This window comes from Anomaloglossus baeobatrachus, chromosome 7 (assembly GCF_048569485.1).
Source record: "Anomaloglossus baeobatrachus isolate aAnoBae1 chromosome 7, aAnoBae1.hap1, whole genome shotgun sequence".
NCBI classification, from domain to species: Eukaryota; Metazoa; Chordata; class Amphibia; order Anura; family Aromobatidae; genus Anomaloglossus; species Anomaloglossus baeobatrachus.
Genome location: NC_134359.1, coordinates 66,857,587 through 66,873,831, shown reverse-complemented (window position 1 = coordinate 66,873,831; position 16,245 = coordinate 66,857,587). Strand labels below are relative to the sequence as shown.

Here is a 16,245-nt window from a genome sequence, read left to right as displayed (position 1 = left end):
ACCGAGTCAATGAGACCTTGAAGCTAAAATTATATAGAGTTTGGTAAAATCACTGGCGGACACAGACAGAAGAGGTCCATGTGCAAGGACAGCCCAAGAGCTCATCAAGATACACAATTCCATCACTTTTGGAAGTAGAAATGGGCCCCCTTACCTCTTGGACACCTGTGTAACCACACAGGTTGCACCAATGATGTCCGCCCCTGGGTAAAATACAAGTTCATAGATTACGGACATGGCAATATTATGCGTGTGTGCTGGAGATCTGTGTTATATGGCTGCTTCACCAAGAACCTGTACACCATATGTACTTAGGTGGACATTCCACCCTACCATGTAGCCCTCAACCATCTACTTACAGACTGGATAGTGTCTGGTCCCATGTATATTTCATGTCATGGAGAAAACTCGTGGTAATTATGAACAATTTTCTGTGCGGTCATTTCTGGGGCAGGAATATTTTGTCAGATTGGAGTCTTGTAGCATAGACAGGAGCAGATGAGGTGAAGAAGTGGCCAAGGAGAAGGGAAACGCTCCAGTGTTACATCATCTGGTATATCCTACAATGGAGAGACCTCAATGCATGGACTCTTCTTCCTTTCTAGACTGCAAATGCATGAGAAGGATACCGCTACCTTCCTGAAAGCCCTACAAATGGAACCAGTACCTATTAGATATTTATGGCTCATACTTTCAATATGCAATAAATGTCTCAGAAGTTAATCCTACGGTAATCTACTGCCTTTGGCGTTGTTTGATCTGACAATATGGCACTCAAACCCAAAATTGTTGGGCACCTCTGTCATCAAGGTGCTATACACCAGCAATTTACAGGGTATTTGAACAGGTCTGTGAGCATGGTGTTGCCAAGTGCATGACCTCTCCATGTGTAATAGTTTCTTTTCAGGTAAATGTTGCACTAAAGAGGCTGTCCACATTCTCTGAGCACAGTTTGTTGTAAAAAAAACCCTTAAAACTGTTCTTTACTCACTGTCCACAGGTCTATCGCTGAGTCTGCGTCGCTGCTTCCGGTGTCTGTCATTGTCTGCAGTGCTGACTTTATGTTGAGAGCCCGGGAATCAATCAGTGGGCCCATTGGCACTGCCCATGTAGTTGGAACACTGTTCTAAGCTCACTGATTGGCTGCCGAGCTCTCAACATGACTTATTGGTTCTGCCGCCAATATGATATAACAGCAGCAGCGGTGGGGACTTAGTGCTGGATCCTGGGGAGGATGGGGAAAGCACTGTTTGTATCTTTAATGACACTCTGCACCCAGAGACTTCCTCCAAGGAGACATACTTTTAAAAGTCGACCGGGGACCATGATTCTCAGAGTCTGCTACCCAACCCCCATCTCCCTGCCCTCACTCCCATAGACTGACAGGTCTCTTCATATGTGCGTTTTTGTGTTTATAAATAGTGGCCTGTCACTCAAGGACATCAGGTCAGCGAGAAGCCACCAGGGACCGACTTTGTATTATTCATCCTAACTGTATCATCAAGCCGGATTTTGTAAATATGTAAATCTCTGAAACATTGCAGCGTTTCAGAGTAAAATATATGTGACTGAAATAACATCGCACCATGTCTGATTCCTGCTGCTTGTGGTTCAGGCAGCAGTTATCAGTTGCCAGGTTCCCTTTAAAAAAAAAAAATCTATTGGAAATTTAGCTCTAAGTATTTTAATATATATACGGTAATGTCTGTCAGCATCTATGCATAAATATCAAAGCTGGCAATTAAAAAGTGAATTAGCCTTGATGATGTTTTATTTCGCCTGAACTTGGTTTTAAACAGCCATTTTTTTCTTTATTTGGGTGCATAAAGATATTAAGGTTTTATATATATATATATATATATATATATATATATATATATATATATATATGTATGTGTATATATATAAAGAAATATCAATAAGTGGATGGCTACAGCTTTAAGCTAAACTAACTCAGCACAGTCCCTTATTAATACATGCATTTGCTCTAGTTCACAGAGTATAATAGTGCAGCAAAGTAATACTGTTGTGAGAACACAAATGCAGAAAACTTATCTAATATATAAAGCTGAATGTGTGTGTGTATGTATGTATATATGGGATTGGCATCTGCACCGTCGCAGCTACAGCCACAAAATTTTGCACACTCACACGTCTAGACCCCGAGAGCGTCATAGGCTATGTTGTGAGGCGAAATTTTAACCCTGCGCGTTCCAATTTACCAATCAATTTTGCCCCTATCTACATAATGGGGAAAAGGTGAAACGAAAAGTGTATCCGCACCGTCGCATTTACAATCACGAAACTTTGCACAGACACCTCATGTGACCCAGGAAACGTCGTAGACTATGTTTTGACAGGAAAATATAACCCCGCGCTTTACAGTTACTCTCCAACAAAACATGCCTCCATTAAAGTAAATGGAGCCTGGAACTACAGGTTATTATTAGGAGCTGTGATTGGTTGCTATAGGAACAAAATACATTCATAGTATAAGAATCTTATAAGTTAGGTAATAAGATGTCGGTGGGGTGACGGATAGAGAGAGACAGACAGAGACATACAGAGAGACAGACAGGGAAAGAGACAGAGAGATAGAGACAGACAGGAAAAGAGACAGACAGACAGAGAAAGAGACAGACAGAGACAGACAGGGAAAGAGACAGACAGAGACAGACGGGGAAAGAGACAGACAGAGACAAACGGGGAAAGAGACAGACAGAGACAGACAGGGAAAGAGACAGACAGAGACAGACCTGGAAAGAGACAGACCTGGAAAGAGACAGACCTGGAAGGAGAAAGACCTGGAAAGAGACAGATGGGGAAAGAGACAGATGGGGAAAGAGACAGACAGACATGCAGACAGGGACAGAGACAGGCAGACAGGGAAGGAGGAGACAGCCAGAGAGACAGACAAATATAGATGGGGAAAGACACAGACCTTGATAGAGACAGATGGGGATAGAGACAGAGAAATAGAGACAGACAAGGAAAGAGACAGACAGAGACAGGCAGACAGGGAAAGAGACAGACAGGAAAAGACACAGACATAGAGACGGGGAGACAGACGGGGAAAGAGACAGACCTGGGAAAGAGACAGACCTAGAAAGAGACAGATGGGGAAAGAAACTAAGAGATAGAGACAGACAGGGAAAGAGACAGACAGGGAAAGAGACAGACAGGGAAAGAGACAGACGGGAAAGAGACAGACGGGGAAAGAGACAGATGGAGCACATTACTTGGCCAATTTAGTTAAATCTGTGTGGAATATCTGTGGTGTTGAAATATATGTTGGGAAATGCTTCTATTAGCTTAGTTTTTGCCTTTTAATAATTACATTTATGTCTATTTGTTCTGTGGTTATGTGTGCAGAATACATTTTTGTTAATACATTCTATTTTGTTAACAACAATTATTAACCGGGTGAAGCCGGGTAGTACAGCTAGTATTTATATATAACTATAAATAGCTTGTCATATAGATGTATATCTATATCACAAACTATACAGTTGAAACCAGACATTTCCATACACTATCTAAAAAGACACATCTACTTGTGTTTCTCCCTATCTGACATGAAATCAGAATAAACCTTTCCCGTTTTAGGTCAATTAGGAACCAAAATTATTTATATTTGCCAAATGCCAGAATAATGAGAGCGAGGGAATGTTTTAAGGTATTTTTTTAATTTCTGCAAAGTCAAAAGTTTACATACATTTCATTAGTATTTGGTCCCATTGCCCTTACATTGTATGGGACAAACGTTTTGGATCTCCTTCCACAAGCTTCTCACAATAGTTGGTAGGAATTTTGGCCCATTCCTCCTGACAGAACTGGTGTAACTGAGCCATGTGTGTAGGTCGCCTTGCTCGCATCAGCCTTTTCAGCTTTGCTCATAAATTTCACTATGATTGAGATCAGGGCTTTGTGATGGCCACTCCAAAACACTGACTTTGTTATCCTTAAGCCACTTTGTAACCAGTTTGGCAGTATGCTTCGGGTCATTGTCCATTTTGAAGATCTATTTCCACCCAAGCTTTAAGTTCCTGGCTGATGTCTTGAGATGTTGCTTCAGTATTGCCACATAATCTTCTTTTCTTATGATGTCATCTATTTTGTGAAGTGCACCAGTCCCTCCTGCAGAAATATAATCCCACAACATGATGCTGCTACCCCCATGTTTCACAGTTTGGATGGTGTTCTTAGGCTTCAAAGCTTCTCCCTTTTTCCTCCAAATGTAACGATAGCCAAACAGTTCAATTTTAGCTTTGTCAGACAACAGGACGTCTCCAAAAATTAAGGTCTTTGTTCCTGTGTGCACTTGCAAACATTAATCTGGCTTTTTTATTATTCTGTTGAAGTAATGGCTTTCAGTCCATGTTGATACAGTACTTGTTTCACTGTAGATAATGACACAATCTTACCAGCTTCCGCCACAATTTTTACAAGGTCTTTTGCTTTTGTTATTGGATTGACATGCACATATCTGACCAAAGCACGTTCATCACTGGTACACAGAACCGTCTCCTTCCTGGGTGGTATAATGGCTTAACATTCCCATCTTGTTTGTAATTGCGTATAATTGTTTGTACAGATGAACAAGGCACCTTCAGGTATCTGGAAATTGCACCCAAGGATGAACCAGACTTGTGCAAGTCCACAATTCTCTTCCTGAGATCTTGGCTGATTTATTTTGATTTCTTCTGATTTTCCATGATGCTGCACAAAGAAGCAGTGTATTCCAGGTGCACATTAAAATACATCCAGAGGTGTGCCTGTAATTAACTCAGATGTTGCCAATAAACCCATCAAAAGCTTCAAAAGACATGACATCATCATATGGGCTGTCCCATATTGTTCAAAGCTATAGTACTCTTAGCGTATGTAAACTTTTAACTTTGCAGAAAGTAATAAAACTGCCTTAAAACAATCTCTCTCTCCCATTATTCCGGCATTTGGCAAATATAAATAATTTTGGTTCCTAATTGACCTAAAACGGGAAAGGTTTATTCTGATTTCATTAAAGATAGTGAGAAAAACCTCCAGATGTGTCTTTTTAGATAGTGGATGGAAACTTCTGGTTTCAACTATATATTCTAGATGTGTTCTCGCAACAGTAATTACTTTGTTACCCTATTATACTCTGAGAACTAGATCTAATGTATGTATTAATAAGGGACTGTGCCAAGTTAGTTTAGCTTAAAGCTGTAGCCATCCACTTATTGATATTACTGCTAATTTCTTCATTATGCTCACATGATTAATTCTGTGTATAAACCATAATTAATGTTCTATCCATATTATATGGAAATCACCTATGTATAGCACTTGGAACGTGTCCCAGAAATATTTATTTTGTCAGATGTTCTTGTTTTCTCTCGCGTTGGGAGTTCCATGCTGAATGCCAATGGCATCTTATGCAAAACAGGATGAGGATGCAATCTCCAATGTGTTACACAAAGATATGTCCAATACATCAGTGATATAAAATAATGCTACTTTTTTTCCATGATATATATTTTTTTCTATTTTGCATGGAAATACAAAGTAGCAGGGACTGGACTGGAGTAGCATTTTTGGAGAACAAAATGGCGGCACTTTTAATGAACTGGACGGCAGGACATGGCCATGCCCCATCCCAACTCCTCGCCAACTCCACCCATTCATCAGAGCTGAGCCAATCTGGTGTGAATTTGGGCGTTATTGCAAAAGTTTAGCGCAAATCCGCATTTTACAAAAATATTGCAACTTTTCAAAGATTTTACACCACTTTTCTGGCGTATAAACTTTAATGAATCATCCTCAATGTGTTAAAAATATCACAATATAATGTGGGACATTTATCATTGCAACATTTTTGTGCAAATGGCAAACTTTTATCGTTGTAAATGCCTGAGACAAATTTATCAATGTTTTATGCCATTTTGGTGAGAAGTACCACATATTGATAATCTCATTTCTACACGAGAGTTGAATATTCTAGACGAGTCATAGATGTTTTACAAAAAGCTGTAGAACAAATACATTTATATTGCAACCATATTTAAAATGTATAAATAGTCACAATTTGGGCAAAATTCTTCACTACCATGTGACATTTGACACATTGGTCTCCTGATCTTATTGGAAAATGTACCAATTAACTTGCATAAAAAGTCTTTGCACATTGATCTCATCATGGCTCTTATCTTACATTGGGATCTGTACTACTGTACTTAAAAAGAGTTGTGCTGATGTAATTTGCACCAGATTTATTATTAAAAAGGTTGATTAGATTTGGGGTGACTTTATGTGACTGCAAACTTCTGAATTCTTAAAGCAAGTGCCCTGCACACTGTCAGTGTCCTCGGATGCTGGTGGTGTCACAAGGTATGAAATGACAGAATAGGGGCTCCTAGGCTAGCCCTCAGACTTTGGACCCTACACTGTCCCTTATCTCAGAGGCACACTTGATGGTAGTCAGGTCTGAGCCCCCACCGTGACCCTGACTCCTCTCCAAGCCCTGATCTTACTCTCCCTCACCCTTGGGACAGGCCAGAAGCACAGTAACAAAAGCCCACAGAAACGACATGGACAAGGGAGTACGAAAACTCATACACACTGCACTCAAAAAACAAAGGAGAGACTATACATGTACAAGGGAATAAAGAAAAAGGAAGGAAGTAAATGCACGACATGGAAACTTCCACACCACTCAAATTAGCAACTACAGATCACCATGAACTGGATCACCACTAAGACCAGAATCGCTGGAGCTTATGCTGAAGTTATAATCGGCTCTGACTAGTAAATTCCAGAATCTTATATAGGAAGGAGTTGGCTGTGATTGGTAATTAGCAACCTGAGCTCCTAGCAAAATTCTCCAGGTCAGCAGGAATTAATTCCTGCAGGATTAAGGAACTGTGCACATGCATCAGCCGACGCCCAGCTCAGGCTAAACAACAACTAAAAGGCATCAGGTTGCCTCTCAGGCTCTGCAGTGTGAACAGAGCCTGACGCTGCTGAGACACCTAATGAGTCTGGACCTGAACACTGCAAGACAGGTGGCGAGAGTGGGAGGCCACGTGACTGTAAGTATGCAATTATGCAACATAACTGTCCAGGACTGGTTTGTAAACTCTAATAGTCGCAATATTTTTACCAACTGCCAAATATTTTTATGCCAGATTTCTGACTTAAGTACCTTCATGAATCGGCCCCGTAGAGTGTTAGAAAATTATATATACCATATATGCTTGGTATAATGAATGTCACTATCTCCAAATTTTATTACTGTCAAGCTTATTTGGTTTTAAAAAGTAATACCTACTAGTGAAAATGAAACTAAGAGTGACAGGGACAAGGAAAATAATAATAGAAATGGCCAGAGTCAACCCAAAAAAGAAGACACAAGACTTTCCAGATAAATAATTCCTCTACTTTAGTTTTATACTTTTTAATGTATTGGCTGTTCGGGACTACTTGTATGAAGGAAATGCCAGAAAAACCATTTTATAATAATTTTTAACATATTTTTGAACACTCGAGATACATATTTTTGCATTTTTGGTGGATAGTAATAATAATCATGTGTTTCATTATTAGTGTTATTAAATGTACATACATTTTAGGCTAAGACTTGCCTATAGAGGAAAGTCGAAACTTCTATAAAACCAAAATCCCATCAGTTTTATCAAATCCGGCTTGGCTGAAACCGTTTCTTTTTAATTACACCACTAGTGATTGTAAATCATTAGTTTTAAGCCACCACTTGCAATTAACATCTCCATACGTCATTCTGTGCCCTTTTCTTGCTATTATTAGACTTGCAAATTATCACCAATGGAATACCCCGAGCCAGGTGATATAAAAGTGCAAATGACAAATTACCTTTGCTTTGTAAAAGTTCAGATAATTGATTTTGTAAAATAGGAACCACAAAACTTCAAATGAGTCTATGTAAGTGCCTTGTATTGTGATTTATAATGAAATGTAAAACGCGGTGGGTAAGATTTACCATGGTGGGAATTTTCCTTGTTCTCGGTAAACTGGAAAAATGTTTACTTCAGATTTATAAACATTGATTGGATGGAATCACACATATCACATCGGCAGCATTTTTTGTAGCGATTTTATTTGATTTTTTTCTGAAGTAGTCACATTTCATCTCTTCTGTGGATAATATGTGAACCACGCAACGATTCAGCAGCTAATGATTGACTGCAGTGCTCATGTGATGGTCCCATTGGATGTTTATCCCAAGAGACCAGCGAAAGACACAGCGCTATCCATAGGATAGGAGACCACTTTTAGATCTGGTGGGGTTCAACCACTTGATTCCACATCAATCAGAATGGGGCATTTTATCACTATTAAAATGGAGCAGTAGTGCACATGCCCGAACACATCTTCATTGACTAAGTTTTGCCATCAAAATAAGCCAAGCCCCATAGGGAATGAATAAAGTGGCTGTTAAGTTTACTACTAGTGATGAGTAGAGATAAATGAATGAGTTTAGTGTTTGGTGTTCATACCAAACATAGACTTTACAAACAAAACCAAAGCTCGGAGTTTGGGAGCCTTACTGTACATGTGCAAACCACTCACGTGAGCATCGCTGTGCTCGGGTACGCTCAGCGCTCAACCCAGTGCGAGCCGCTTGCAGTGTTTGATCAGCTCGCACTGGGAATAACAACAGCATGATCGGATGTAGTGTGCACCAAACAAAAAAAAAAATTTGAAAAACCCCACCCACCCTTCCCTGGGAGTGATCTGTTTATGGCTGGCTACATATGGGCAGAGGTCCGAACTGCCCAGTTTGTGACTTCCATTGGGGTTCAGGTCAACTCTGGGTCCCAAACCGAACTTTATCTAAAGTCCAGCTGAACCCGCCAAATCGAAATTACATGTGTTTGCTCATCTCTAGTGATGAGCGAAATCTAAATACAGTGGAACCTCGGTAAACGAGTAACCCAGTTAGCGACTATTTCGCTATACGAGCAAAGCTTGCTGTAAATTTGCAACTCAGTTTACGAGCAAGCTTTGCCGTACGAGCAAATACTCACCGCACATACTTCCGGTTCCGTACTTCCATCACGCTCTAGCCCGCTCTTGCAGTCCACACAAACACACACAAACACGCACAAAAATGCACGCACACACACACATTATCCTCACCTTACCTTCTGTTCCATCGCCGGCCTCCCGATTCTTGTAGTTTGCCACTACAGGATGTGTATCGGGTAACCATCGCGACGAGGTAGGAACTTCCGCTTTCAGCCACTACTCAAAGGCAGTGTGCTAAACAATCAGAGGCAAGCGGCTCCTGCCTTTGACGTCAGCGCTCTGGCAGCGAATGTTTCGACATCGGTCGCGATGGTTACCCGATACACATCCTGTACTGGCGAACTGCAAGAACCAGGAGGCTGGCGATGGAACGGAAGGTAAGGTGACCATAATATGTGTGTGTTTGTGTGTGTTTGTGCATGTGTGGAATGGGATATTGAACATGTTGTGGAACGAATTGTCTGCATTGCAATGATTTCCTATGGGAAATCTTACTTTGCTATACGAGTAACTTGGTTTACAAGCACACTCCCAGAACGGATTGTTCTCGTTAACCAAGGTTCCACTGTATTTAAGTTTGGATTATTTGTACTGAATATCGAGTACTAGTCCAGTATTCATCATGACTAACTAACCTAATGCAAGTCAATGGGAGACCCGAGAATTTTTCTTGACGTTTTTCCAGAAATGTACTGGGTTTCCCCATTGACTTGCTTTAGGTTAGTTATTCATGATAATGACTGGAATAATACTAGGTATTCAGTACGAATAATCCAAACCTGAATATTTAGTATTGGCTCATCTCTAGAGATGAGCAAACCTGTGGAATGGGTGGGTGGATCGTATGAAGGCTGAGATACAGCCCATCTGTTATCGGCGATAGCCGCCATATTCCTTGTGGTAACCTTTTCTCGCCATTTTTTTTTTAGTGGGATTAGTTCCCAAAAAAATGTAGAGGATTGATTTTAGGGTTTATGTTTAGGTTACGCTTAATTGTATCAACCTATTATTTATATCTCATCTCCACTATTTGCTGTATATTAAAAGGGTTCTCCAGTGAGGAGAAGTTAATATCCATTCATAGAATTGGGGATAATTTATAGATAGGTGAAGGTCCGACAGCTGGGACTCACACTGACTGACAGAATGGGGAACTGTTGTCCCTGATAAAATGTAGCTGTAATGTGCATTCTTCATCAGCAGTCCATCCATTCCATATGGGGCTGCTTGAAAAAGCCGCTAGAGAATTATGGAGGTGATAGTCAAGCATGCACACTACCACTCCATTCTATCAGCAATAAAAGTGCCTCGTTCTACCAATCATTGGGGTACCAGCAGTCAGATCACCACCACTGATCAATAACATATATTTTGAGGATACCACTTTAATATTAAATGTAGAATATTAATATTTTTTTTGTTATAGGATGAAAAACATTGGCTTCACCCAAACCTTTGGTTAAAGAGGTTATCTGGGACTTTTGTATTTTTTTTTCATTGCTCTAACAACTAACAACCAGGTAGTTGCGAACTATCTGTGTCACGAGTGTGTTGCGCCCTGCTGAAACCAGAAGGTCACAGCGTTTTGTTGATCGCAGTCCCGTTGCTGAAGGGGTTAAGGTTTCTTTTCTATCTTCTTGAGACTAACTTGTTAATCTCAGCTGTAGCCACGCTCTTCTATTATATAAATCCACTCCTCACTTTCTGCTATGCCGGCTATAGTTCATTTCTATGCTGACCTGTGAAGGAGCTAGGCTCTGGAGAAAGCTGTGGTTCTCTTTCCAGCAGGATTCAGTGTAATCCATCTCAGAAGCATAATTGGAGTTTCTTTTGTTGTTTGTGTTTTCCCTTTTTTGTCTCCCCTTCATTGTGTTGCCTTTATATTAGTAGTAAGACTAGTGTCTTGCTGGCCTGCGCTCTAGTCAGGACAAGTCCAGCTTCAGCCCAGACTTAGGCATGTGATTGTGCACAAGAGGAAGGACCCTTCTAGAGATGTTTGGGAGCTCAGGGATCAGCCACACGTGAGTTAGGTAGTGACCATTCTCCATATTGTCAGGGCCTTTCTTTACATTTCCTTGGCATACCCCTCATTTTGCACCTCACACTGGGTGTTCCCTCACCCAGATGTGATAATCTGCCTTTCCTGCCCGGTGCCAATCTATGCCAGCTCAGACCATCTTCTGTGACTTCAGTTGACCCCACATCAACACAGCAGTTTCTTCTTTTCTGCTCTGTTGATGGGGTTAATGGGGCATCCCTGCTGATGTCATGATGATAGACAGCTGTCAATCAACATGACATCAGAAATTATGCAGACCGGTAGAGCTGCTGTGTTGATGTGAGGTCCAATGAAGCCGCAGAATCACCGGCAAAACAGGTCCATGACCATTCTGAGCTGGCATGACCATTCTGAGCTGGCAGAGATTGGCACCGGGCAGATCAGGTAGATAGTTAGCAAACGCTAGTTGTTAGAACTATAAGAAAAAAATACAAATGTATTGTAACACATGGTCTTTACTACTTTATAAAAAACAATTACCCAAAGTTAAAGTCTTTTGTAGTTATTAATAGTAATTGCTTCATGTGTTCTCTTTCTTGTATATATCCGTTATACTCAGTTCTTCTAGTAACGCATGAGTTAAGCACTTTACAATTTTCTAAAGAAGAATGACAATTTCTTTTCTTGTCCACAGGGAGGACGGTATGTTACATTAAAGCCAAAATCTGATCCATCTTGATAAATTGTCATGATAACATTGTCAGGTGCAAGTGGCAAACAAATCTCGTAACATCACATCCTATAACAATTTCTATTTTTACATCTCTGATCCCATTAACCTGCCCATGTTCCGTATTTTTCAGGAGACGAAATGAGTTTTTTGAACTGGTCAGTAAAGGAGACTACAACTGGAATGTTAAAAACCACAGAATCATTTTCAGGTAAGAAAAATGTTGCTTTTGAGTTTTATAGCAATGTTCTGGAAATTCTCTTCGCTTACACTATTATTTTACATCTGTATATTTGTGAAAAAAGATATTTCAAATTATACCGACTAAATGAAAAGAAGAAATACACAAAAAAAATTAATGTGGGCATTTCAAAGGGACAAGTATCCCAAATAAATGATATCTTGAATGTATGATATTTCATGACCTAGTCAGAATGTTAAAGCTATTTACCATGAATTCCTAAAGGATCGTACGATTTCTGACAAATTACCAGCAGGCTGCATTCAATACCATGTTGCAAACCTCCCTGGCTGTTATATACGTTGATAAATGGAATTAATATTGCTTATATACACTAGTGCTTGTATGTTTAGTAAGGGGTACAAGGGAAACTATTGCCCAAAAAAGGGACCTGTTTTTCACAAATGATGCTACTGTTATAATTACCCATAGCAAACAGTATGACCAGTGTCAGACTTATGTCCCAAATGTTGGTTCATACAAGTTATTGTAAAAAAAACAATTTTAATTCTCAGTGGCAAAGAACAATGCATTTTATACTCCTATGTTTATGAGGCAATACATATTTTCAAATATATATACACAGTACAGACCAAACGTTTGGACACACCTTCAAAGAGTTTTCTTTATTTTCATGACTCTGTAAATTGTAGATTCACATTGAAGGCATCAAAACTATGAATGAAAACATGTGGAATGAAATACTTAAAAAAGTGTGAAAACTGAAAATATGTCTTATATTCTAGTTTCTTCAAAGTAGCCACCTTTTGCTTTGATTACTGCTTTGCACACTCTTGGCATTCTCTTGATGAGCTTCAAGAGGTAGTCACCGGAAATGGTCTTCTAACAGTCTTGAAGGAGTTCCCAGAGATGCTTAGCACTTGTTGGCCCTTTTGCCTTCACTCTGCGGTCCAGCTCACCCCAAACCATCTCGATTGGGTTCAGGTCTGGTGACTGTGGAGACCAGGTCATCTGGCGTAGCACCCCATCACTCTCCTTCTTAGTCAAATAGCTCTTACACAGCCTGGAGGTGTGTTTGGGGTCATTGTCCTGTTGAAAAATAAATGATGGCCCAACTAAACGCAAACAAGATGGAATAGCATGCCGCTGCAAGATGCTGTGGTAGCCATGGTTCTGTATGCCTTCAATTTTGAATAAATCCCCAACAGTGTCACCAGCAAAGCACCCCCACACCATCACACCTCCTCCTCCATGCTTCACGGTGGGAACCAGCCATGTAGAGTCCATCCGTTCACCTTTTCTACAAACACACGGTAGTTGGATCCAAAGCTCTCAAATTTGGACTCATCAGACCAAAGCACAGATTTCCACTGGTCTAATGTCCATTCCTTGTGTTCTTTAGCCAAAACAAGTGTCTTCTGCTTGTTGCCTGTCCTTAACCCCTTAACGACCGCGGGCCGTAAAATTACATCCTAAATGACATAATGTTACTGCCCGCGGTCCTCCGGCGGCAGCATGCCGCGATCGGCACACATCTCAGCTGATTTTCACAGCTGAGATGTGTGCCTGCTAGGCACGAGCAGAATCGTTATCTGCTCGTGCCGATTAACCCCTTATATGGCGCTGTCAATACATGACAGCGCCATTATAAGCGCGATTGCGGTAATATTTTCCTTACCGCCCGATACCGGAAGTCACGTGACGCGATCACGTGACTCCCGATAGTTGTCATGGTAGCACAGGGTCATGTGATGACTCCTGTACTACACCTGACTTGGTTTCACTTTCGCTGTGCCCGGGGCACAGCAAAAGAGAAAGACAGCGTATCTGCTGTTTACAGCCTTGCAGCTGTGATCAGCAGATACTGCAGAGCGATCGGAATGCTGATCGCAATAGCCCCCTAGGGGGACTAGTAAAATAAAAAAAAAAAGTTAAAAAATAAGTTTTAAAAAATTAAAAAAAAACAAAAAAACCTAAAAGTTCAAATCACCCCCCATTCGCCCCATTGAAAATTAAAGGGTTAAAAAAATAAAAAATATACACACATTTGATATCGCCGCGTTCAGAAACGCCCGATCTATCAAAATATAAAATCAATTAATCTGATCAGTAAACAGCGTAGCGGCAAAAAAATTCCAAACGCCAAAACGACGTTTTTTTGTCGCCACAACTTTTGCGCAAAATGCAATAAGAGGCGATCAAAACGTAGCATCTGCGCAAAAATGGTACCGTTAAAAACGTCAGCTCGAGACGCAAAAAATAAGCTGTCATTGAGCCTAAGATCCCGAAAAATGAGAACGCTACGGGTCACGGAATATGGCGTAAAACGTGCGCCACTTTTTTCGGACAAACTTCCGATTTTTTTTTAACCCCTTATATAAAAGTAAACCTATACATGTTTGGTGTCTACGAACTCGCACTGACCTGAGGCATCACACCCACACATCAGTTTTACCATATAGTGAACACAGTGAATAAAATATCTCAAAAACCATAGTGCTATCGCACTTTTTTTGCAATTTTTCAGCATTTGGAATTTTTTTGCCATTTTCTAGTACACAATATGGTAAAACTGATGGTTTCATTTAAAAGTACAGCTCGTTCCGCAAAAAATGAGCCCTCACATGACCATATTGACTGAAAAACAAAAAAGTTACGTCTCTCAGAAAAAGAATGGCGAAAAAAAAAAACGGAAAGCGAAAAATCGGCCGGTCGTGAAGGGGTTAACAGTGGTTTCCTAGCAGCTATTTTACCATGAAGGCTGCTGCACAAAGTCTCCTCTTAACAGTTGTTCTAGAGAGGAGAAGGTGTGTCCAAACTTTTGGTTTGTACTGTATATACATATACATACATATACAAATTACCAGCGGGCTCCATTTAATACCATCTCCCAAATCTTGGTTCACGAAGGATGGTAAAAAAAAAAAAAAAAATTCTCTTTCTCAGTGGTGAAGAATAATGCATTTTATACTCCTATGTTTATGAGGCAATGCATATATATACACATATATAAATATATATATATATATATATATATAAAAATATATATACCGTGTATATATATATATATATATATATATATATATATATATATAATTTATTTATTTCTTATTTGTTAACCAATACCAGGGAGAATAAATGCACAAGGGTGGATAATGAAAAAAGAGAGCACATTTTTTAATTTTATTTAGAAGAGGTTTCTTTCAAACACTAAATGTAGCATAATAAGGTCGGTCGTGATAGGTAACAAGCTCTTGCATAGTATGTTTGCTTTGATCTTCCCTCTCTTTCAGATCAATGCTGATGACAGCATGTGACCTTGGAGCCGCAACCAAACCATGGGAGATCTCCAGACAGGCAAGTGTTGATTTATTGCCGGGCAAGGGAGGACATGCTGATGGGACACTATTACAAGGGCTCCAATGACTTACAAAGCACCATGTAAATATAACCCTTGTGGTTCTATTCACCATACGGATTGAGGAGGACTCTCGAGGTTTGCAGTAATAGTGATTTTTCTATATGCAGTGTAATTAAATGGAGGAATGCCCTTCCACCTGCCATCTTGCAATTTTCCACTTTTACATACTAATAGGCATGGATTCAAACATATTTTGCCATATAATACCATTGGCTTCTAGCGAGGAACTTGCGCTTTATTCCCGTCAGCATGGGGAGACGTCATGCCTATGTTCTTTTTACATTACTGGATTAGATCACAATGGTACAATGGATGGTTTCAGCCATGTTTCAGCTAAATTAAGAGTCTGGTGTGCATGAAAGAATAAAACTAGTGTGTATGGAGCTGAACTCCAATCATGGCTCGATCACCAACCGGGATCCCTGGGGAAGGACAGTTTTCATCTGCTAGTCATTATCATAATAAAAGCCCAGACCACCATGCCAATTTTTGGGTTGATCAAATTCATATCCAAAGACTAAAAAAAGCCATATGGAGCCATATTTCAGTTACATAGACATAATACCTATATGTATCACTAGGATGGGCTCCCAATTCTAGTACAATCATGTTATTATATAATAGTATTTATTTTATTATTCTCTAAACATCATTATCACAAGATAAATGTTAGATACGGAATATTTTTAAAACATTTTGTAGGTTCTTATATTATGCACTTGGTTACAATGTTTCTACTCCAACTTTGTAACACGTTAAAGGCGTTCTCCACTACTGGACATCCTTTTAATATTGGTCCCAGGGTCCTGGATAATGTAAAAAAAATATAGATGTTTCTATCAGACAGA

General features: G+C 39.9%; 1 protein-coding gene across 1 annotated transcript in view; it reads left to right on the top strand.

Moving 5' to 3' along the window:
• Nucleotides 1–16,245, top strand: part of PDE11A (phosphodiesterase 11A) — a 746,356-nt gene that overhangs the window by 670,085 nt on the left and 60,026 nt on the right. The window contains exons 16-17 of the mRNA XM_075317377.1: nucleotides 11,908–11,985; nucleotides 15,270–15,333. Coding sequence (XP_075173492.1) covers nucleotides 11,908–11,985; nucleotides 15,270–15,333 — 142 coding nt within the window. The remainder of the gene's footprint in view (nucleotides 1–11,907; nucleotides 11,986–15,269; nucleotides 15,334–16,245) is intronic.